The sequence below is a fragment of the Fusarium redolens genome, assembly GCF_020744475.1.
Source record: "Fusarium redolens strain MPI-CAGE-AT-0023 chromosome Unknown BKA55scaffold_6, whole genome shotgun sequence".
Taxonomy (NCBI): domain Eukaryota; kingdom Fungi; phylum Ascomycota; class Sordariomycetes; order Hypocreales; family Nectriaceae; genus Fusarium; species Fusarium redolens.
The window spans coordinates 1,357,059-1,379,870 of record NW_025763669.1 but is presented as its reverse complement, the minus strand read 5'-3'; the positions used below and the strand labels follow the sequence as shown (position 1 = coordinate 1,379,870).

Sequence of the window (22,812 nt, the reverse complement as noted above, 5' to 3'; positions counted from 1 at the left end):
CCTAAGTCTGGAGCAAACTCAAGGGGCGAATATTCAACCCCTTTCTGTGATTATCCTGATACTTCCTCATATGTCTCTTTCCTTCTCCAGTATTTCACGGGACCTCGCGCATTCGTCGTGATCGACCTATATTTGCGACACGTTCTTACGTCATGATACGCGTCCATGATTCATTAACTTGCACAGGCCGTCTTTTCATCTTTGATTGTTTTTGGAATCATCACTAAAGCTGGTAGCCGTGATACTACGAATGTTTGTTGTTAATTGGCGATGAGTGCCTGACAAGCATGAATGGATGCGTCATGATCTGTAGGTCAATACAGTTTTGTCCAGGAACGTTATAGTGGTTAGAGACAGTTGTAGTATTGTTGTTGATCTCGACCAACAACTTGCATTTATCTAATTTCGTCATTACCGTGGTATTGATCGGAACCATACACTTCATCTTGCATTATCGTAGATGATCTGCAAGGGGACCATTAAAGACTAAGCTATAGGTGCAACAAGATCGGACTTCACTATCGATCGAACCAATAACATGCGCACAAGCTTTCCCCGGGATGTATGCACTTGAAATCTCTGATATCGCACACATGTCGGCATGTCACTAATCACGCTTCAACACCATGATCGAGTATTTGTCCGTGATGAAACCCTTGCCCAGGGGCAGCCTACACGTCACCGCACAACAAGCCGTACCCGCATAATTCCTCACCAGAAGCAAATAATCCCGTCGGGTACGCGGTCAACATGCAAGCTGCCTTGTGACAAAGCAGCTTGCCGACAGAAACATCGCAATAAGAGGAGGTTGGCTGATCGGCCGGCTCATCAGTTGCGTCAGTGAAATGATATTTGATGTTTTCAAGTTGATTTTCAATATGGGATCGGCGATGAGAGACCAAGCAAGTGCTGAGAAATAGCTATAATAAGTCCCGTTGTCCTCCACCAACTCATCACTGCCCATCATCAACACATCGACAACCCTCAAGCAACAGCTATCACAACAACTTCCTTCTTTACCAAGATCACCATACACTACCTTCAAAATGACCGATGCTCAGGTTGCCGGTGGCCACAAGGCTACTATCAACAACCCCAACACCTCTGAGGAGGCCAAGGAGCACTCCCGCCAGGTTCTCGAGAACGAGTTCAACGATGGTGAGGGTAAGCTCAATATGCCTCCCATTATAAGTCCCATTCTAACATCTTACAGTTACTGGTGCTGAGGACAACAAGGACAAGAACCCTGGCAATGTTGCTGGTGGTCTCAAGGCGTAAGTTCATGGATCTCTTAGACTTGACTACCGGCTGATAACAATAGTACTCTGAACAACCCCAATGTCTCCGACGAGGCCAAGCAGAATGCCCAGGAGCGTCTTGACAAGGAGGGCTTCTAAACACTTTGATGCTGCCCATGTCTAGCAAGCGACCTTAACCCACGAATGTTTGGAAGGCCCTGGCATTTACCAAGGGCATAACTTAATCATGGACAATTGATACTGTCAACAAATTGTACTGCTTTGTGAATAGATTGTGTGGCACAGTGAAATCATATGAATGATCTATTTAATGCTTCCATATGAAGGCTTGTTCAGCACTATTACCCCTTCAGTGTATCACTTACTTGTTGTCATCCTTCAGGGGTTACGGTGCGATTTCCGTTGACAAATGGATGTCTTTCACTATCTAGGGCACATGTCTGTATCGTAGCTTCAATCCTCAAACAGTAATATCCGAACCCTCTTGAAAACATCGAACCAACGCCATTCTCCCGCCAACCTGGCTTGAATCTAGTGCTATACCGTGCTCCATATAACCCCTTTATCGTGTTTCCGAATAATCGTTCAAGGCAACGCAGACAGCCCCTCTGTGATGTCCGTTGTACTGTCGGATAATCTGCTGGCTGTGCAGTTCCCACAATCGCGCATAGTGATCGGAGCAAGCAGTTACCAGATATGCAGAATCGGCGCTGAAAGCGCAATCCCAGACCCAGCGCTGGTGCCCGGTAAGAGTGGCTTCCAGGGGATACGGCTTGGGTTCCGGATCTGTGCTTGGTTCGATGTTCTTCACCTCCCAGATCTTGGCAGTGTGGTCTGCGCTACAAGTGGCGAGTTTCTTGACGTCTGGGGATAGAAGAATACGGGTGATGTATTCCTTGTGGGCATTGAAGTGCGTTACTGGCACTAGTTGTGTGCGGTCGAAGCTCTGAATAAGATTCCACACGAATACGTTGCCCTAGTGAAGTGGTTAGAGATTAATTTCCAGCACTTTTGAATGCTACTTACGGCGTTATTTGCAGCGCATAGCAAGGACCCATCGCTAGCGACTGTAACGCTGGAGACTGAGACGTCCTCCTCAGGGATGAGCTCATGGGAACAGTTATTCTCAGCCAAATCCCACACCCTGACACTTCCAGACCTATCACAGCTGATAATCTCACCCTGGTTGGGATGAATCACCACGTCATTCGCTGGACAGCCATGGTTGTAGCTTCGTTGAATCGATCCGGTCCGTGTCTCCCAGATCTTGACGGTTCCGTCCTCGGAGCTAGTTACCATCCATTTCCCCTCGCAGTGAAATGCGACGCCTGTGATGTTTCCAGTGTGGCCCTCAAATGTCAACAGCGGGTTCGGGTTCGTAGACTTGATATCGTAAAGTTTGACGGTATGGTGGCCAGCGGCGGCAAGGTATCGCTTGTCAGGAGAGATGCAGAGACGGTTCACCTGGGAGTCAGGGTGTTGAATTGTTCGTGAACAGATACCCGACAAGGCTTCCCAGAATCTAGAAGCTGCATGTCAGCCATTTGTGATTACTAGTCGAGAAGCGCATCATATCGCACCTGATAGTATGGTCATAGCCAGCTGTAAGGTGGGTTAGCTTGTACTGGAGGATATGTTGATAGAAGAGTCGCATTTACCTGTGCAGAGAATAACAGACATTTTGAAGACGGAAAATCAGTCGCGTCAGCTCAGCTCATGGTCTTGATAGTTGTCTCAGGACTTTTTATCAATGAAAGCCGAGAAACAAAGCATTTATTAAGTTTCCAAGCTCTAATTCCCTACTCCAAAGCCTCCTCTCCACCGTGAAGAACGGCGCGCATGGACATGATATGCAACAACCGAGCTATGCACTTAAACAATATCCTATGACTTCCTCAGGTAGCGCAACGTCACATCATCCTTCCATAATAGGAACAACTGACTCTCTAACATAAACATTAACAACAAAGTTAATTCTCAAACATTTAAACAATCCATCAAGTATTACCACGACATGATTATCTCCGAGCATTCAGCTTGGTTCGTTGCAGCGTTTGTGAACTATTACGCTATAATGTGGACTCTTGCAAGTACATACCACAAAGATCATGCAGACTAAGTTCGACCGAAAGTCCATCCGAAAAGGCCAGAAACTTCTAGCAGGACCTCGCCAAATAACCAGGAGACACATCTTGTCTAAAAAGGGCGTCATTTGTGTGACGGGCTTTGTTTGTGTAACCGGTCGCACAGGCTCATCGTGGTTTTGCCCATGCCATCACCCGTGTCTGCAGCTCGTTCAGCAACACCTGCCTGCCGACCTCATGGAGCATTTGCATCAACAACAGCTCCTGGTAGAGCAGATGGTATGACTGACCCAGCCATTTTTGGTCACGTCAACTTGTCATTCTCGCGTGGTCGGGCCGTTGTAACACGCAGTTACAAGAAAATGGACAGTTGAATGTTGAAGGAAATGAGAATCTGCTGTTCAAACAGCTGCAAGTGCAGTGACCGCCTGTTGAACAGAAAGTAAATGTCCACGGGAATACGGTCTCATTCTGCCACTGAGCTGTATGTCTGAGTGTACCAACTGGAAGTTATTGCACAATGACTATGGCAAAGAATGGCCCCCTTTGCCTGCGTCAATTTCAAACCGATTTCGAGCTGAATTATCAGATCATTTCACGATAACATCACAGACGCAGGTCCAACTGTCGTGCGACGCCGTTGGAGGTTCAATACAGCCTGTTGACATCAAGCCCTTCGGAAGTTTTGAGACATACACAACATGTCCTACGTGACCCTCAAAACAGGAGGAATTACATTCTTTTCACTGTCATCATACTTGAGTCATCAGGTTAGTCGGGACTGACTGCAGCCTTCACCAAAGCAGAATGGATTCTGGCTGCTAGCCCTTGACGGCTCCACCCCCTTTAACAACAGCGAGCACCGGATATCGTATATGGTTCAGCTGACTCTCAGGTTTTTTGAATCGACATCACCGATCTTAGGGCTGAGATACTATGATGGATACTACTAGAGATAAGAAAAGCTACTATTCTAGCCACTAGGTATCTTCTCTGATTGGTGATTGAAAAGCCTCCCGCGTCGAGGTCATCTGACGGTCTTTTGATGAGCTCAGACGTCACCAAGCACGAATAAGCATCCCACGGTGAATGTGCATGATTTGGAGGGTCAGGATAAGAAGTATCCTGTTAAATCGGCAAAAGTGCCTGCAAGGCCATCCGTGCAACAACCCCAGAATCAACGTCGCTGCCCTCGTTATCTTTGACTATCCTTTACCTTAGTAATGGATAATGTACCCGTTATCGCCCATTTGAAACAACACGGGATGGGTAGGGTGGTCAGACTGTGAATAGTCTCGTCCTTCTAACATCTTAAGCCGAGCCAAAGCAAGCGGCGGCATTGATCGATAAGACAGCCAAGATTGGTTGAGGCTTTTGTTGGCTATGACTTTCCTAATTACAAAGCGTTGGTGGGCAGACAGTTGTGGGCTCAACAGAGAAGGTTTGAAGTAGTTGAGGGTAGCACAAAGGCAGAGCTAACGAAGAGGTGCATAACCTTGCGTATCGAAAGATCACAGCAAGCTTACTGTTTCCTTCCTTTATTTCCGGTCTTGGCTTGACCGATGGATAACAGATGTCTTTTGACCGGTCAGTTTATTGATGGGCGTACAAGAGTGGCATGTTGACAACGATGTCGTGGCTTCTTGTACTTGGTTCTGTCTCTTGGACAACCTTTGGGCTCACTTGATGCAGCAAATAACCACAAACGCGGCTGCCATCATGAAAGTCGGTCAATTGGTGAACCATGCCAATTGGAGAGGCCCGACGCTCATCGGGAGGTTGCACCGGATAAGAGACAGGATGGGCACAGCATGATGGCCAAGACCAGCTTTCTCTTTCAGGACCTCGGTTTCGTACACTTAAACTATACACCAACGTGATATCAAGATTTCAGGTGATGCGAATACATCGCCTTCAACGCCCCCTTTCAAGCAAGGCTACTAGCTGACACTTCACGAAGCACGGTCGATCTGTCTCTCAGAGACAATATGTGACACCCACCAGAGGAACGCTTTCCAGAATTTCCATCATCTATTAAGGGTGTTGGGTAAGTAATTCGTGGCTGCTGCAACTACTTAGGCGTGCACGCAATAGCACAGCTATTTGAGAAATGACACCTTTCAATACCCGCGAAGCTGCATGAGTTCAGCCGAAGTCACAGAGTCCGCTTAATCTGGTTCGTCGCAGAAGCTCGGGGTATGAGGCACAACCTTGCGATCATGCAGCAAGCCGTCAGAGTTGGTCAGCATGGATTTGATTTGCCGGGCTCCTCCGCAACCGGTCAAGATTTCGAGGCATTTTACCTCCATATAAGCACCGACGACACGGTCCAGGAGGCGCTCTTGGTACAGACCGAAGGAAAGTTGCATGAAGTGCAAAAGCCACAAAGTGCAGCTATTCGGTCAAGTGTGTGCTGTAGCCTGGGGCCGACAGAAGCTAGTGTGGGGATATGCGTTTGGAAATGAGGCCCAAACCCAGGACCCCAGATATGTGAATTTGGATCCCGGCTCAGATGAGGGCTGTTGAGTTCGGGCACGAAGTAGATTGTCTAAAGACTTGAGCCCGATTAAGGCAACCAAGCATCCTTGACCCGATCGCCATCACAAGACCCGGTTGCAGCCGGCATCTTGACAACGGCTACCGACTCTGACAGACATGATATGACGCTCCATGTCAATTCTAGGCTTCGTGGTGTTTGTAAGGCGGTGTGTTGGTGGCCGTTTTGAGAGATGAACACAGCCTCTGTCAAATTGGCTGTATGGTATATACTATGGTCGAAGCTGATGCTCTCTAGGTTGAGACTATATATATCGACGGGCCTTCCTGATGTTGAAATGAAAGATTTGGAAAAATAAGAAACTCAACTGATTACCAAACTCAGACATCACAAACGGCAACAACTCCTGACATCACTTACAATGACTTCTTCTCTTTCCTCCTATGTCTTTGATGATGAAGGCATGACTTGGATCACCTGTGATCTATGTGCTGGATCTTTCCAGCGTGGGTCGTATGTTCACTGTCCTCTTCATTGTATCCCAGCTTTACTGACTCTGAAGCAGTGGGTTATGCCAGGCCTGCCATGGAACTAAACTTCGTAGAGTTTCCTACAGCTATCTCGCTACAGGATCCTCCCCTCCCCAGGTTCAAGGAGGTACCACTCCTCCGCCACCTCCTCCGTCCAGGGGTGGCCAGCATGACAGTTCTCACGGCGGCTCAAGTGGCTTCAGTGTCTATGGTTGCCGTTCTTGAATACTTTACCTCATGGCAGACTATGGTCAGTCTTGCTAAGAAATGTCTTTCAGGACATGTATAAGAGAGGACAGCCGGATCAGGCTACATACAAGTGTGCACACTCAATCGCTTGAGATACCATGTTGTTTGCTTTTATTGAAATGGAATTATATCTATGGAGGAATTTTGATTATGGTGGTCTTTTGTCTGGTGCCACTCGTTTTGAGGTTTGACTTGATTTACTCTGAACTTTGGTTGGAAGGATGAAGCCGTGCTGCTACAGGAGCAACAATTGGCAGCAATCTCACTCCTTAAGAAACAGACTTCTCTCGAAACAAGACATTTGTAGCTGTGCCGACCTGTTTTTTAACTCGCATCATTGACGTCGAGCTGAGAGCACCTGAGACCTACGGCTAGCTGATTTGCCATGCTCGCCGACTGTTGAGTAATTCGTATGAGGTTCTTGTGTAACTCATGCGTATCTCCTTATCTTAATAACACTGCGGCTCCCCCAAGCAACCTCTCAAATTATCGTGGTAACTGTAGGCTATTCAATGGTTGTCTCTTGGTCAACTCATTTATACAACATTTGACGAATAACATCTCCGCCTCTTGCCCCGCGTCATACTGAGAGTTCTTTACTATTTGTAATGAACCCCACCCCCACTTCCATTGGATCACATCACTCATATCCCGATGCCGGCCTCCACCAACCCTCATCACTATATCTTTCGCCATCTTCATAACTTGCTGATTCTACTCATAAACAATGCGAACTGTCCTCCGCCGACTCGCACTAACATCTCGATCTTTAACGACCTCAGCATCACCCTTCTCACTATTCCAACGAAGCAACCCCTCCACCATCCGCAAGATGTCGTCTATCACTGAACCAGTTCTTAAGCAGCGTGTCAAGCTCTCTCTCATCCAACTCGCCTCTGACTCCGACAAGAAGGCCAACCTCGATAGTGCAGCCTCACACGTCGCCCGTGCAGCTTCTTCGGGAGCAAAGATTGTTGTTCTGCCAGAATGCTTCAACTCGCCTTATGGAACAGATCACTTCCCTCAATACGCAGAGACTCTACTACCTAGTCCACCATCTAGCGATGCTGCGCCCTCTTATCACGCCCTCTCTGCAATGGCCGCTGATAACAAAGTCTACCTCGTTGGTGGGTCAATTCCAGAATACAGCCCGGATACGAAGAAGTACTATAACACAACTCTCATCTTTGGACCCGACGGTGCCTTGCTAGGCACACATCGCAAGGTGCATCTTTTTGATATCGACATCCCTGGCAAGATTACATTCCGCGAGTCAGATATTCTCAGCCCTGGTAACAAGGTGACACTTGTTGATCTTCCCGAATACGGCAAGATTGCTGTCGCTATCTGCTACGACGTTCGCTTCCCTGAACTAGCCACCATTGCAGCTCGAAAGGGTGCATTTGCCCTTATCTACCCTGGTGCTTTCAACACCACAACCGGCCCTCTTCACTGGCAATTGCTCGGTAGAGCTCGAGCTGCCGACAACCAGCTCTATGTAGCTCTCTGCAGCCCCGCTCGCGCTGAAACAGGCTATCCTGCTTATGGCCACAGTCTTGTTGCCGATCCAATGGCGCAAGTCCAGGTTGAAGCAGACGAGAAGGAGACTACTGTCGACTGGGAACTCGACCCTGAGAAGATTACTGAAGCGAGAAAGAACATCCCATTGAACACCCAGCGAAGGTTTGATGTATATCCTGATGTAAGCGAGGGAAAGGTCCAGTTTGAGGAGCCCTGAGAGTCGAGACCGGCTACCCCTTTGAGCGGCATCTAAAAGTCAAGATCGAACTGTGATCACCGGACAATGACGGTTTAAGTGAGGGACCAAAATCCTTTATTTCATGACTCAATTTGCAGTAAAACGCCAGAGTCTTTTCCTTTTTGGAACACATATACCTTTGCGTCCGTGTTAATCTATGTGACCACCTTGGTCATTTTTATCCCCATTGATCCCTTTCCTGCGTAAACTCATAAAAGTAGCCACCCATCCCACTCAAAGATCATCAGACATAACAAACGGCCTTACTCCAGAGCCTTCTGGGCGAACTTGGGAAGGACGAAGCTGGCCTTGTGGATCTCAGCAGAGTAGTATCGGCACTTGGCGTCCTCCTCCTCCTTGGTCCAGGATCGGAGAGGGGTCTTGACATCGGCCTTGGGGTCCTTGGAGCAGACCATGAAGCCAATCTGACCGGAGGGGTAGGTAGGGATGGTGGTGTAAGCGTACTCGGCGACGGGGAAGATAGCCTGACAATCCTTCTTGAGACGGGTGATGAGGGGGAGGTGAAGCCAGGGGCTCTCGGCTATAAGCAAGTCAACGAGTCAGTGTAGTCCCAAAAGAAACTGCTACGCAATACAACAATAACATGGCGGATCAGGAACAGCAGAACTGAACGGACGGAACGCGGCACACGTTAAACAAAAAACGAAATGCATGCTATCGCGGGACTACCGGAAGCAGAGCTGGGAAAGCAGCACTAGCTTCTGGGAGTCCCTAGGAGGGAAGCGGCACCAAAATGTACCCATCGAGGGAGATCCCAGCCACAGCGATCAACTTTGATCCGGGAGGGTTCCCCGATTCTGCCGTTCCTAGGGACGCCAGTTACTCTCCTCAAGAAAATAGGGAACATACAACCTTGAGTAGTAATGACACCGCCCTCACGGAGAGCGTCGTGGAGGAGCTGGAAGTAGCTCTTCTGGAAGAGAGCCTCGGCGGGACCATCGGGATCGGAGGAGTCAGTGATGATGACGTCGAACTCGTTCTTGTAGTCGTTGAGGAACTTGAAGCCATCGCCAATGTGGGTCTTGGACTTGGGGTGGTCGAAACCGCAGGCCATGGAGGGGAGGTGCTCCTTGGAGAGACGGACAACAGCCTCATCAATGTCGCAGAGGGTGGCCTCCTCAACACAGTCATGCTTGACGATCTCACGGAGAACACCACCGTCACCACCGCCAATGACAAGAACCTTCTTGGGGTTGGGGTGGGAGTTGAGGGCGAGGTGGGCGATCATCTCCTGGTAGGAGAACTCATCACGCTCGGTGCACTGGATAACGTTGTCGAGGACCAGAACGTTGCCGAAGTCGGTGGACTTGAAGATGAGGACATCCTGGTACTTGCTCTTCTCGTGGACGAGGACCTTCTCGACGCGGAGGGTCATGGCATGGCCTATTTGGTTGGGTAAGAATTTGAAGCCGTTATCTGTATGGATTATATGTGCCTACCGGGCCACATGTCCGAAATCTCTCGGAACCAGCCATCTGAATAGATTGTTAGCTTTTGCCGACAAGAATTGAAAACTCTGAGGGAATTGGAGTGTAGGTAAAGATCCTGTTGTATGGAGGGAGAGCCCAGCATCAAGCTGAGGCTATCGCCATTGTGTAACGATAAGCTCAAACTTTGAACTCAAACTCTTATGAGAACCAATCATCAGGTCATAGGCTTCATCTTCCCGCAAAAACCGTCGAGAATTGAGTGACCAGACATGTGCATGATGATCATCATGAGAGAGGGGCAGGATAACGCGGGGCAGTTGAAAAAAAAAACATGAACAGCAAGAAAAACATACCCTTGATGGTAGGGTGGGTGATCTCCTCAGAAGACATTTTGTTGTTTGATGAGTAAAAAGAAGAGAAAGTTCGACGTGGCGTAAAAGCAAGCGACGAGCCCAAGGTTGAAGTGGTGATGTTTCGTGGAGGTGAAGAAAAAGGCGGGAGTCTTGACTTTTTAAAAAGGTGCTTCCGTTGCTTCTGGAGCAGCTGCTGTACACGGTTGTACAGGTACCCGCGTCCGCGCCCGTGAATGCAAGAGCTCCCGGTCGTAAAGATTAGTGGAGACACAGCCATGGCTTTAGCGGGTAAAAAATTTGACGCCGCCCACACAGAAACAGAAACTGGTGATGGCACCGTCATTTTTTGGGCATCGATCGATTGGGGCCCCGGACGATAATTAGGCGGTGATTTCAAGGCTGCTGAGGCATTACTGGGTACCCTAGACAACTTTGTCTCACTGTACAGAGTACAATAGAGTCATGATATAACGCCTCGGCCGTTTAAACCATGCTGTACTGGTCTTGTACTTGGTCAAAGCTAACGTTAAATCTTGTAACTCATTATTCTGCCCAATTGCTGCCTTTTTCGGCTTAACCGCACTAACACGTCAGTGGGACAGGACAAGAGGGTCAAACAAAGCATAGCACAACGTGGGGTGGTGGAACCTCGCTTTGGAGAGTTGAATATCAAAGGCAAAGCTGAACTTATCTCTCTATATATTTCCTCTTGTGGTAACTTGATCTTCACCCCAGCATGCTCCATATTGGAAGCGGGCCATGGAGATTTTAATTCTGAGCTAAATGGCTTATTGACAGTTCAAATGGGGATACATAGCTACGATACGCATCCACACTGGTCACTTGAAACAAACCTCGGAGCGCAGTTGATAACTGAGTGGGTTTATCTGTTGAAGTCAGTTCCCTTTCTCGTCTCTCACCATGAGCCAGAGCATAAGGACCACGGGTTCAAATAGAATAATACAGATCGCTTGTTTGGTATATCCTTCAACAAGCTCAGACAAAGAGGAGGATGTGAGCTGATATCGTGATACAAAAGATCCTTCCTAGATTTACAAACTTTTCCCGCTATCAAGGCACAATCTTCCGATATCCAGAATCAGAGGATACCCAACTTCCTCCGAATAGCATTGACTCATCCAGCCCATATATCGTACGCCCTTGTTTCCTCCCCTAGCTCCATTCACCCCAAACCTTGATTGCAGGAACGCCTTGTAAACCAGAACCTTCCCGTAAAACGCCAAGCATATAATTCTAAACACATAATGTAATGAAACTGCCAACCATTGGTGGAGATGGACAGGTGTACAGAGAGTTGAAAATAGGGCTGCCTTCCTTTCGTAAGGCAGTGATCATATATAACGTACTTCGAAAACCTCATGATTTGTTATCGTCATCTTCGTGAATGTGAAACTCGGCCGTGTTGTTATCTGGCCATGCATTTTGTGTACTGGGATACTCAGATGGCTGACTGCTGACGTTGCTGCCAGGATCAGTCTGGTGAGGATCAATGTTTTCACCATCTGAGGCTTCGCGCTGGTCCTCGATCCCAGGCCACGGCTCATCTTCTGGAAGCTGCCAACCCTGCGAACCTTGCTCTGCGAAAGCTTGGTCATGTGTGATGACCTCCATGTCGTTCACACTCTCAGTGTCTTCCATGTCTTCGGATCCGCTCTCATAAATCTCGATGTTGAAGTCAGAGTCATCGTCGAAGTCATCCTGGGCGGGAACAAGAGCAGCACTTCCTGCGCGAATAGGTCGTTCCTGGAGAGGAGCATTGCTGTACGGCGTAGCATAGGCAAAGGGTGTAGTGCCACGCGCTGGTTGACGATCATGAATCCCAAGAGGCATTGGACTCGGTGAGGCAGTCCATCTAGGTGTGAAACGATGGCTAGGTGATCTTGTACGGCGACGCTTCATGATTGCCGACTGGGAGTTGGCCTGCAGAGCTGGAGATGAGCGACGGCTCTGTCCGTATGACGCAACGCGGCGTCTACTGAGCGCAGGGGAGGCTTGTACTGGAGCAGACATGGGCATTGAAGAAGTTCTAATGTGAGGTGGACGAGAGCCCCGTCTGCTGAGCAACGGTGACTGAGCACGTGTCATTGACGGACTTGCAGATTTGATGGACTGCAAAGCTGGATAAAAAGTCTGTGATGGTGATGATGAGGTTGGCGCCTTGTCATTTCGCACGCTCATAGAGCTGCTTGCACTTGGTGGCTCGTCAAGCTGCTCAACCCAGGACCAACACTCTTCGAAGGGTTTGCCTTCGTCTAGTGAGGCTGATGGATCAGGGGCGACTGGACTCATTTCCCTGAGCATCTGCCACGTCCAGCCCATTTCGTAGGCCTGGAAGTCCTGAAGGTAGGCATCAGGATGAGTTACGAACAGTCTAGGCTCAGAAGCTCTCATCATGACTTGGCTCAGGAATTGAACATCCCACACTGCTGGAGTCATCATCTCAGCAGGGCTGAGAAAACGTAATCGTGAATCCTTATGGATTTTGCGAAGGGGAACCCAAGTGGATTGAAGTCCCAAAAAAGATGATGAGCGAGGATCTGTCGTTTGGGGACGAGAGAAAATGTTCATCTCGCGAAAGAGGTGGCCGAAAGCTGCGTTCATAGCCATGGTAACGCTACGAGCGTCCGAGCCCTTGACAGATATCGTCTTGATTAGACCACGGCTGCGCAATCGTCGATCAATAACGCCCTTGTCCGCGCAAGCTTTGGGCAGGAGCCATTTCGTATCTTGATCCGAGACCATCCAGTCAGGGTAAAGCGACATCTCAGACCGTAGAGTTGCAGTGCTGTGCGTCATGGGTAATTGCGTCCAGTCATCGTTGGAGATTTGTGGCTCATTCTTGAACTGCTGTGCCTCCTGCCACACCTTTTTAAGGGGGAAAGGCAGAAAGACCACCTCGATCTCGAATGGATGATTCGGGGATGGCATCAGCGACTGTAATTGTACCACTTGTGCTTGTAGAGATTGGACCTGACTCCAGAGCTCCTGTGAGTGAGTTGGCCGACTCGTAGTGCTTGTCGATACGGATATCACACTGGCATCATCGCCACGACGAGATGTAACGCTATTGCTGTCGTTCAGGACGCTCTTGTTATCACTGACAAGTTTTTCCACCTCCTCAACTCGACTTTCTAGATCAGTCATACGAATATCGGCGTGGTCATGCTTTTCGTGGCATTCCTCATGTCCCGCTGCTGTGAATGAGACTGTCTCCAGCCGATCTAAGCGCTGGTCGTGACCGCTAACAGTATCAGATAGGTTCTTGAAAGCGCGGCGCGAAACAGCTGCACTAAATGCTGTAGCTCGGGGTTCAGACTGGGTTGGCGTGCTTGCGCGGGGAGTGTCAGGTGGTTTGTAGTCCTGGGAAGTCCACGTAAAGGAGTCAGCTGGTGGCGCCTGGTTCTGAGGCACAGAAGTTGGCGGAACATCCTGGGTATTGGCCTGGGTTGGAGATGAAGGTTTGTCTGCTGAAAGCCCATTAAGAGTGTGAAGTCCCTTTCCTGCAAAGGGCCGGAGGTATTTGGCTTGGGCGGATGAGGTTGTTGATGCAGTTTGAGAGGTAATCAAACACTGGGCCGGTATTGGTGGGATAGCAGAAGGGCAAGACTGTGACTGAAGAAGGCCACCCCAGCTTAAGGTATCCGGGATTGAGGCAGAGGCACCGAGGTTTTGGCTGGCAGGAATCCTTGGAAATGGGCCGGTATCCACGGGTATTCTCTGGTCCGACAATCTTTGGTCCGGTGTCCTTTGGATGAAAGATAAGGCTCCTGCATTAAAACTCGAGAAATCCATTCCGGGTATCACAGGGGGCGTCTTGATGGCAATGTCCACTACGGGGCTTAACGGTTCTCTTCCGGTCCTGGGTCTTTCATTCTCTTGGCCTGATATACCCACCTCGGGCTGCTGGACATCACGAGATCCCTCCTCATGATAGCAGGCGTGGTGATTGCACATGCACCATTGGGATTGGTCCGGTACGAGATTGCCAGTTGGACAACGACTCCAGAACCTCCGGCATCCACATCGGGCTCCATTGGCACCAGGATTTAGGTCCACGAAACCGCAAGCTCCTCCTGGCAAGCTGGGAGTCGGCGCCCTGATCGCGACAGCATCTGTGTATATATCGAAGGCATTTGGGGTGAAGTGAGACGGGTCGAACGGGGTCGTTGCCATTGGGAGCTACACGCGCTCATGTCGCGAGGTCGGAATCGAAAGCGAATGGGTAGATAGGCTCGGGCGCCTTCGAGGATTGAGGTCCAAGTTGGGAGGGAAAGCTATATAAGATATATATATGGTATGGCAATTGGTCGATGACAGCCGTGATGATGTGTCAAGGGCCTCAACCAGGCCCAACTGGACAGGGTCGCAGGCAGAACGGCCGCCTAATTTCAGTTCATCGCACTATAAGATCAATTAGAAGAGCTGCCCTGGCCGTCGAGGTTGAAAAATATCCAGGCGCAATCCATAGAAACTGGGCGAGAATATGGAACAGAATTCCAAGACATGGAGGAGACTGACCAAAGCGCGAACAGAGAAGGGAAAGCACACGAGCGCTGATGGAGGGGACAGCGCAATTTATACGATGGAAGCTCAGGAGACGAAGAGAAATCGCAGGCGAACAGGAGAGAGTGGGCGAGAAAGAAAGTCGCAAGAGCACGAGGCACAAGATGGAGGGGACTCGAAATGTCTGCCTGCCTATGGAGGAGGGAACAGGGCGAACAAGGCGACTGCTTTTCGAGTGGTTCACGAGATGAGATAGGACAAGAATGGGGACGGGGATAGGAATTCATTCCCCCACAGCAAGACACGCCTCGAACACACGCGCACCCTGTTGATGCACTATTGCCGTAAATGGCAAGTAACCATAGCTGCCTTTACAGTGGAAAATACAGCAGAAATACAGGAGATCCAGGACAATTCAATCACGCAAATTATGAGCACAATAATGATTTCTAGTTTCATAGTGAGTGGCTGAATCCATCTTCTCCGACTTGATCACTCTTTAGGGTTTCAATAACGTCAACCGTTGAAGAAAACGAAGCATCAAGTCTGCCTCTAACGTCTTGTTCTTTTGAATGCAAGGAATACACGAAACTTGTTAAAGCGGCACCACTTGTCTCAGAGCGCGCTCCTCACCAAGTCACTTTCAGAGCTGCCTCTCATTCTACCCCGCCAAATTAAGTGCTCACGCCAGTGCACGCTCACTAAATGCTACATAAACACAGGGAAGCGCTTCGAGATAAGGATTTTCTAACCAATAGGGTGCTTCCGCACTTGATTAGTCCCGCCTTGCTACGGGAGGGAACGGCGCCTCCCTCTTCTCCCCGTTGGTCTAAGTTGAATCAAATGAACGGTTGGACAATGTTCTCTTGAAAGGAACAATTCAGTAAGGCATCAAAAATATAGTGTGTTTTGAAGAGAAGGAGTCATAATTGTCAGAACTTTTGATTGAAGAACCATCCTATGCCCGTTACGACGTGTGAATGATACGCAGTTCAGGACTTAAACCACTTACAAGATAACCTCTCTAGTGAGGTACAGGATGGGGTTCCGTTCACTAAAAATAATACAAACCGTGCAAAAGAATTAAAAAGATGCCTCAATGAGGCAATTGTCACACAAGGCTGGAAATGCAACTGGCTCTCAGTCTCTCCTGCTGTTACCTTTTCTTTCCAAGATTGTCGTGATTGTCATCTCCCATGGCGTTTGATCCCGACTCGTTCAGTGAGGCGATAACCGGGTCTTTCGCCTTGGACAATGGCTGGCTGTGTGACACCAGAACATTTAGTGACAGAGAGAAATAAAATCACAGGGAATTAGCATTAGGACGATCGAAATCATTTTGAGTGTGCAAAATAAAGGAATTGTTTCTTTGTTTCAATTGAGTATGGGGGACCTGCCCAAGGACAAGTCCGTAAAATCATAAAATAAAACTCTATCATGACCCAGAAAAACTCCAACCCTCATCTTTGAATAGTTTTGAATAGTGGTGATTTCCATCGTTTAAAACTTACATCAAGTAGTTAACCTGCAACCGGGCAAATGCTCATAATACTCCTAATGCTGCCGTTATAATGCGCCCGTCATAGCTCATGCGTCAACATCTGTCACACCTTCATCGTCACAGACATCATAATTATCATCACACTTCGCCCCAGCTACCCATCGGGCCGTTGGATGCGATTACAGAGCCTGTACCCAGGGATCCACCTATGTCCCAGTAATGTCGAGATGAGACACTGCTACGGCGGGCGGATCGTCTGGTGCTCTGACTCGCGCAACTACTCGGATGCCGAATTGCCACTGGACTTCCGGGCGTTGTAGCTTTGAACGTTCGGCGTTCGGCCGGAGGTCGCATGCGTGAAACCAGCGGGTGGTGTTGACGGACGCGCGCCAGCTTTGCGGCTGTGTCTTGACTATTCGACGTTGCCAGATGAGCTGGTGTTGATGGAGGAGGGTTGCTGCTCCGTGGCATGAAACGAGAACGTAGATATCTGAACACCAGTTTCATATCAAGATCCTTCTCCCATTCCTCCTGAGTGAAAGTGTTGCTCATAGGAGTGTCTTGTCGTGATGTTTGTGTTGCTTCGGCCGATGGTTCGGATCTGCCATGAATGTTGATGGGTTGTGATGATGTCTGAATTGTTGGTTTGAATTGTGGGAATGACGCGTGTTCGTGTTCCGTTGGTCGAATGTTGTCTGTGGCGGAATGAGATGAGTTGGATTCTGGGATGATTGGAAGACCAGCGTAGGGAAGTGGCATCTGCTGGACTCGGATATAGGTTGAGAATGCACCAGGATGATGCGAAATATGGCTCACAAGTGAACCAAGCTCCCTTGACATCCTCTCCAGCATGTCCAGCTGCCACTCCTCTCTAGAAGCAAACTGTCGCGACTCCCATGCCAAGGTTTGGGAGGCGCGGGGTGTTGAAGATAAGTCTTCATTATCCTCAGGTACCGTCTCTCCCAGGAATACCGAAATCGATCGTTCGTCCATTCCAACGACGTCTCGCAAGAATCTTCTGGTAACTTTAGAAAAGAACCCTTCTGAATCTGATGGTGTTCCAATGGCATCCTCGTCGTGCCATGTCATGTTGTCTGATTCTCCATCATAAGCAAGGGCCGATGGTACAGAAGGCACATTGGAGGACGGGCGTTTCGGAATAGATGCTTGCGAAAATCGCCTCCTCCTTGTCTCGCGCTGAATCTCACCCAGCAGTACTCGACTGTGTTCTAGTCGCCAAGCTTCGATCCTTTGGCGCTTCTCTGCCTCATGGACCTGATCATGCTCCACATCGAGTTGCCGCAAATCAAAACTCTCTCTTCGTTGATACTGCCGTCTGGGATTGAAACGTTCGAATTGATAGATGTGATCTTGGGCTTCGGCCCCCAAGGTGGGCTGGTCAAGGTGGAAGGAGCCCAGACCATCATGACCGGGAAATACAGGTCCCGAGCCGTGCTGTTCGTCCTGGGGCTGATACTGCACTCCAGGTATTGAGCGAAAGCCAGGTAAGTGGCCATCTAGACTATCCAGCTCAGCGTCATCCTCTTCATCAAGGCCAGATGCTGATACAGATTGGCGTGACTCGGCCTCCGATTTCGCTGCCGAGTTCAAGCTGCCCAAATCGCCCACTCGTGACCTTCCAGGAGTCTTCAATGAGTGCTCCGTCTCGGTGAGATATGATGTTGTTGTCACATCAGTGGGCGCGAAGAGCACCCATGTCTGCGACCGTTCTGGTTCAAGTTCTTGGGTAATGGGCACCTCTCTTCGGGAGATCTCTTGCTCATCAACAGGAGCCCGCACGACGCGCTGAACCGACTGTCGAGTCGGCTGATGAAAAGCCATGATTGTTGCGCTCGTTGCAATTGTCGTGAAGTCGCGAGGTTGGCTCCGATAAGGAAATGGCGGACAAGATAAGATGCGTTGATGATGGAAGTGGACCCCCTAGATAACTGTATCCGCCTATGTCGGGGCTGGAGGAGGCGATATGCGGCAAAGTGGAACAAAGCAAGTAATAGATAACTTGGACGCTCGCGGTTGACGACCTCGAGCAGACCAAGGAGAGAAAAAGCGAAGATATGAAGTAAAAGAAAAGACGAGTCGAAAACAAGGATGTTGGGGGAAGAAAGGGTTTGTACTATGTAGTATCACTAAGAGATAGGGAGAAGAGAGGCGGGAGGATTACAGATGGAACCTTTGGAGGGGCCAGTCAAGCACCTCAGAGCAAAGCGAACTGCACTAAAGGAAGCTAGGCCAGTATCCGTACCTTAGAGGGATGCTACGCTCATAGGCGTCATCTAGACGCTGTAGTCGGGGGTTGATCGGCGGGTGGAGGGGGGGACGCTCGCGTGTTCAGTTATCCATCCATCCGCCTAGCCAGTGAAGCTCAGCTGCCTTTTAGCTCAACAAGACAGAGAGAAACAAACATGTACAGTACCCGGAAAGACGGTTAGAAAGTACCACTGCATAATGCTGGGTATCGATATGTTAAGAATTAAGACGTCTTAAAACTATGCGTTCCACCCAACAGAGTCCACCCGCATGAGTCGCGAGACGCGGATGGATAAGACAAACCCAAGACCGCATTAAGACGTACAACCCTGATTCTAGCTCTCTTCTGACGTGGACAGGCGTAACAATCTTGCAACGAAGCCCGAACAAACTTCATGGCATTTCGGGCCTGCTTATCACTTCATGCCGTGCTGACCGATATTTCAACCGCAGCCGTAAGTTGATATGCCTAATAAGAAGTCGTACGGTTAAAGCATCGTTACATTCTTCGAGAAGGGAAAAGGGCCCGGCACATATCCACAGCCAAGATCAGATGCAGGGTGATAAGTTGCTGCCAGCAAAGACAGATCTGAGGTACCTACGAGCTAGTCTGCCCGCCGTCCCGCCCAAGGTGACACAACCGCAGGTGAGGTGCTTTCATGATCCCCAGGCCCTCCATCCCGTTTGTCCAATGCCAGCTTTAGCCAGCCACTTTCTCATATCATTCTGCATCTGACTGTGCTAATGGATGCTACTAAAACCGACCTAATAAGTAACAGCGCCACACAGGAGACACCGACTATCAAGTATCTCGCTATGACTGAGCCAGGATATTTTTTACAAATAAAGAACAAAGAGGTCCCCGAACGATGAGTAAAAGAATCCTCACCTCATACAACCTTACGATTCATGTTTCCTCGACCTAACCAACGGGGCTCCGTCTCGTCCAACGATAACCCCTGATACTTTCTGTCAAAGTGAGAAAAAAGACGTGCGCTACCTGTGACCTTTATGGCGTCACAAATCACCCAAGTGAAGTCATGTGGTCCGAATACAAGCGTAGCTGTACTGCGAAATTGCCCCAACAAGACATTGAATGTCTCTGCCAATACTCTTGAAGAACAATCTTCTACATGCATACAAGTACGAGTATCTTGAAATTAGATATGAGCACCAAGAAATGGTAGTATTACTCCTGCATCAACATCCCCCAAGGTGAGCGGGAGTACACCACCATGTTCGGCAGAGAGTACGAGTGGATATGCGGACAGCATGACCCGCCAATCACCAGCCCCAACATGAGAGGAATGCCAGGCTTGAGTTGATCGATGAGCAACTGTCTGACTACGATAAGCCAAGCAGTGCATGACATGGCTTAGAAATTGAGAGGCACATTTCACAGTACAACAACTATCTCAGAAACCGTATCCCGTGCTTAGATAAGACCTATCACTCTAGTCAAAGTGAGAAATTCTTTGAATGATATCATCATTGCAATGAGGTGCACGGTGGAGGAAACACAGTTCTGAATGCAAGATTTCAATTTGCCTAATCGGCACCTTTCAACTAGTAGAGTCTCGAGAGGTCCTTATTTGACAAGCCATTTGACGCCAGAAAACCCAGATTCCATCCTGTCCATCATTTCTTTAAGCCTCAGACTTGAAGGCATCGGGGAAGCGGCGGATGTTGCGCTCCAGAGAACCGTGGTTGGAAAGGAACTGGACGTAAGCACCATCGACCTTGACGCGGCCAGCAGCCTTCTTGTCGAGGTACTCCTCACGTCGAAGAGGGGTGAAGCCCCAGTTCTTGGAGACAATGATCTTTTGTCGGCCAGGGAACTTGTACTGGGATCGTCGGAGGGCCTCGAGGGCGATGGCACGGTCTGATAGTTGATTAGTAACATGTTTCAGAGTGGCAAACGGATTACACATACTAGCATCACGAGTGCGGACGCTCATGAGAATCTGGCCAATGTTGACACGGGCGACAGTGCCGTTGGGCTTACCCCAGGCACCACGCATACCGGTCTGCAGTCTATCGGCACCGGCACAAGACAACATCTTGTTGATACGGACAACGTGGAAGGGGTGGGCGCGGACTCGGAGGTGGAAACCCTCTTTACCGGTGTTCTTGACGAGGTACTTGTTGGCGCAAATACGGGCGGCCTCGAGAGCCTCGGAGCTCAGCTGCTCATACTCGTTGGAAACGAGGTGAATGCAGAGGGGGAAGTCATCAACATTGGCGCGCTTTCGGCCAAGATCGAAGATTCGGATCTTGGGGTCGGGAACACCACGGTTGAACCGAGACTTAGGATACGGCTGGAGGGAGAGTCAGTATGAGATTATCTTGAAGGAATTTGTGATTGATAATCAGAGACCACCCCGCGAAGGAGCAGCACTGGATATTTCGTCATGGGAATAATCCCAGCGAGATCAAAATCACAGTATTTCTGGAGATATTTCGAATAAAGAAAAACTCACCTTGTTCTTGCAGTATCGGTAGCAACGAGCAGGACGGCGCGCCATTTTGTCAGATTTTTGGTGGTTGACGGGTGGATGTTTGGGTGTCAAAGAGAGGAATTTTGGGGGAACCTCAACTTGTGAATTGGTGGCGGGAGTCACGTGGCCACTACCCTCTTTGCATTAGTCAGCAGAAAGTCGCCCGCTCACGTAAGGTACTAATGCTCGACATTACAACTGGCATGTTACGGCTGTCATACTAGATGGTGCTCGAGATGGTGAAGCGCTAATACATCGAGGAGCTCTGAACTTCTGTAGAAAACCTGTATGCTTGTTGACGAATAGCATCAAACAATTCTGAAATTCGAGAATTCTAGGTAGTGAGTGATCTCGCTGATGCTCAAAGGTGCTGGAGCAAAACATGCCGATGAGGTCATATTTTCGCCACTAATGTTGCAATTCCTGGAAACATTGCTGCTGTTCTTATTTACCACTGCCATGAAGGATATCCCAGTCCAGAAAATGAGAGGTTCAGTCGAATGTCGAGGCTGAGGTACCTAGGGAAAGTTAAACCTGCATCTGATTCAGCCCCGGCAACAGGGATGTAGGCGAGAAGCCGCAATGCTTTTCTCTTATCCAGAACTAGAGTCAGAGACTGTCTAGAATAGAAGGAGTTTAAAAGGCAAATGAATAACCAACTAACTAACAGCTTCAGAAGTCTCTGTTTAGTATAACTATACAGCTTCATCCAGTGACACAAGTTTGCAACCCTCACATATACGAAACAGAATGCTTCCATGGTTTGGCCGTTCTTGAGCCATTCACCAAGAATGGGGGGGTGATGATAGCACTTTGAGAAAAGCCTTGTATTCTCGAAGACTTGAAATGTCACGCTGGAGATTATTGATACGCCCAAGCTTTCTATGGAATCAGAAGGCCTAACTCAAATCAAGGGGCCGAGCACAGGAGGCATATTATAAATACTTAGATTAGGGGGCTCTGTATAAGGATGCTATGAGATTATGTAGATCAGGGTTGATCAATGCATATTGCCATATTCCAAAGCATCAACGAAGTGAAGGTAGGAGTGAGAAACAAGTCGACTTGCTGCAATATGCTCCGAAATACTGGCGAGAGTGTATTGATACCCCCCTCGTTTCCTACTCACCGTGTACTCCACGGAGTCTACCTACTTCAAAATAGTAGGCACCTGCCTGGTACTTATGTATTAAGGAGCAATGGCAACAGAGAGATGCTCTCTTGTTGCTGGTGGGAAAGAGTTAGAAACTGCGGGAAGCAACACACCCTTGCTCCTGAATACAGATAATTAGCAATATGTTTAGAGCCAGCAAAACAGCAAGACTTTGCGAGGTGCTCCGTAATAGATTACTACACGGAGCCATCCTCGTCGAGAGTCCTGGTGATACGCCGATGCTTGCTTGGCATTTCATAAGTAGCCACGACACTCAAGCGCATATGATGTTGCAACAAATCCGGAATGAATGGAATTGGTTTGGAGGTTTTCGTCTACAGCTGGAAATCATCACTAGAAGCCGTGCATAATCTCAATTGAGCATAGTGAAGCCCTAAATACTGTAGAGAAATCGGGTATTGTTTGTCGTTGTAGTTTCCTGTAGACGTTGGCCACATGGATTAATGTTTCCTAAAGTTCTGTTAATATTACGTTAATCTAAATCAAGCCAGATATAGACCAGACTATGGCTCTTAAAGCAAGATATAGTTAAGATAAATCTCCAAGTGTTTCTATAAAAACTTAATATAGGAATGATTTCTGTCAGAGGGCAGGGGGGAAAGGGGGGTTAACTGGGAAAGCAAGTTGACCATGGAGATCTTGAGGTAGCCGCAACGATACCAGTA

At 48.8% G+C, this 22,812-nt stretch overlaps 10 protein-coding genes across 10 annotated transcripts; 4 read left to right on the top strand and 6 right to left on the bottom strand.

The window, feature by feature from the left end:
- The first annotated feature begins 530 nt into the window (after positions 1-530).
- BKA55DRAFT_319339 (uncharacterized protein) lies at positions 531-945 on the top strand. The gene has a single exon (XM_046185675.1). The coding sequence runs from the start codon at positions 602-604 to the stop codon at positions 842-844; it is 243 nt and encodes an 80-aa protein (XP_046051114.1). The 5' UTR covers positions 531-601; the 3' UTR covers positions 845-945.
- On the top strand, positions 946-1,518 carry BKA55DRAFT_319340 (Conidiation protein 6-domain-containing protein). Its single transcript, XM_046185676.1, has 3 exons — positions 946-1,164; positions 1,214-1,274; positions 1,322-1,518. Exons 1-3 carry the CDS (start codon positions 1,047-1,049, stop codon positions 1,395-1,397), a joined length of 255 nt encoding a protein of 84 aa, XP_046051113.1. The 5' UTR covers positions 946-1,046; the 3' UTR covers positions 1,398-1,518.
- An 18-nt stretch (positions 1,519-1,536) lies between these two features.
- On the bottom strand, positions 1,537-3,059 carry BKA55DRAFT_564341 (WD40-repeat-containing domain protein). The gene is made up of 4 exons (XM_046192486.1): positions 2,918-3,059; positions 2,840-2,861; positions 2,286-2,781; positions 1,537-2,235 (listed from the first exon to the last, which is right to left on the bottom strand). Exons 1-4 carry the CDS (start codon positions 2,937-2,939, stop codon positions 1,822-1,824), a joined length of 954 nt encoding a protein of 317 aa, XP_046051112.1. The 5' UTR covers positions 2,940-3,059; the 3' UTR covers positions 1,537-1,821.
- A 3,202-nt stretch (positions 3,060-6,261) lies between these two features.
- On the top strand, positions 6,262-6,659 carry BKA55DRAFT_688555 (uncharacterized protein; the record flags this gene model as incomplete). The annotated part of the gene is made up of 2 exons (XM_046199228.1): positions 6,262-6,346; positions 6,406-6,659. 2 exons carry the CDS (start codon positions 6,262-6,264, stop codon positions 6,657-6,659), a joined length of 339 nt encoding a protein of 112 aa, XP_046051111.1.
- A 792-nt stretch (positions 6,660-7,451) lies between these two features.
- Positions 7,452-8,357, top strand: BKA55DRAFT_507781 (carbon-nitrogen hydrolase; the record flags this gene model as incomplete). The annotated part of the gene is made up of 1 exon (XM_046187363.1): positions 7,452-8,357. The coding sequence occupies one exon, from the start codon at positions 7,452-7,454 to the stop codon at positions 8,355-8,357; it is 906 nt and encodes a 301-aa protein (XP_046051110.1).
- A 284-nt stretch (positions 8,358-8,641) lies between these two features.
- BKA55DRAFT_688553 (Spermidine/spermine synthase) lies at positions 8,642-10,219 on the bottom strand (the record flags this gene model as incomplete). Its single annotated transcript, XM_046199227.1, has 4 exons — positions 8,642-8,919; positions 9,249-9,782; positions 9,839-9,874; positions 10,183-10,219. The coding sequence occupies 4 exons, from the start codon at positions 10,217-10,219 to the stop codon at positions 8,642-8,644; spliced, it is 885 nt and encodes a 294-aa protein (XP_046051109.1).
- A 1,340-nt stretch (positions 10,220-11,559) lies between these two features.
- BKA55DRAFT_507663 (uncharacterized protein) lies at positions 11,560-12,288 on the bottom strand (the record flags this gene model as incomplete). Its single annotated transcript, XM_046187354.1, has 1 exon — positions 11,560-12,288. The coding sequence occupies one exon, from the start codon at positions 12,286-12,288 to the stop codon at positions 11,560-11,562; it is 729 nt and encodes a 242-aa protein (XP_046051108.1).
- A 147-nt stretch (positions 12,289-12,435) lies between these two features.
- BKA55DRAFT_458480 (uncharacterized protein) lies at positions 12,436-14,376 on the bottom strand (the record flags this gene model as incomplete). Its single annotated transcript, XM_046186089.1, has 1 exon — positions 12,436-14,376. A coding segment is annotated over one exon (1,941 nt), but the record flags the coding sequence as incomplete, so codon positions are not given.
- A 1,675-nt stretch (positions 14,377-16,051) lies between these two features.
- Positions 16,052-18,391, bottom strand: BKA55DRAFT_564328 (uncharacterized protein). The gene has a single exon (XM_046192484.1). The coding sequence runs from the start codon at positions 18,047-18,049 to the stop codon at positions 16,346-16,348; it is 1,704 nt and encodes a 567-aa protein (XP_046051106.1). The 5' UTR covers positions 18,050-18,391; the 3' UTR covers positions 16,052-16,345.
- Positions 18,392-20,121: 1,730 nt separating this feature from the next.
- BKA55DRAFT_688550 (ribosomal protein L10e/L16) lies at positions 20,122-21,000 on the bottom strand (the record flags this gene model as incomplete). The annotated part of the gene is made up of 3 exons (XM_046199226.1): positions 20,122-20,357; positions 20,409-20,793; positions 20,956-21,000. 3 exons carry the CDS (start codon positions 20,998-21,000, stop codon positions 20,122-20,124), a joined length of 666 nt encoding a protein of 221 aa, XP_046051105.1.
- Positions 21,001-22,812: the final 1,812 nt, after the last annotated feature.

What these genes read in the sequence shown, in the direction of transcription:
- BKA55DRAFT_319340 (XM_046185676.1), top strand. Translation starts at nt 1,047, where the DNA reads ATGACCGATGCTCAGGTTGCCGGTGGCCACAAGGCTACTATCAACAAC. An exon ending in CGAGTTCAACGATGGTGAGG is followed by an intron (nt 1,165 to 1,213) that starts GTAAGCTCAATA and finishes AACATCTTACAG; the next exon opens with TTACTGGTGCTGAGGACAAC. An exon ending in GTTGCTGGTGGTCTCAAGGC is followed by an intron (nt 1,275 to 1,321) that starts GTAAGTTCATGG and finishes TGATAACAATAG; the next exon opens with TACTCTGAACAACCCCAATG.
- BKA55DRAFT_319339 (XM_046185675.1), top strand. Translation starts at nt 602, where the DNA reads ATGTCACTAATCACGCTTCAACACCATGATCGAGTATTTGTCCGTGAT.
- BKA55DRAFT_564341 (XM_046192486.1), bottom strand. Translation starts at nt 2,939, where the DNA reads ATGTCTGTTATTCTCTGCACAG. An exon ending in GTCTGTTATTCTCTGCACAG is followed by an intron (nt 2,862 to 2,917) that starts GTAAATGCGACT and finishes CCCACCTTACAG; the next exon opens with CTGGCTATGACCATACTATC. An exon ending in TATGCGCTGCAAATAACGCC is followed by an intron (nt 2,236 to 2,285) that starts GTAAGTAGCATT and finishes CCACTTCACTAG; the next exon opens with GGCAACGTATTCGTGTGGAA.
- BKA55DRAFT_564328 (XM_046192484.1), bottom strand. Translation starts at nt 18,049, where the DNA reads ATGGCTTTTCATCAGCCGACTCGACAGTCGGTTCAGCGCGTCGTGCGG.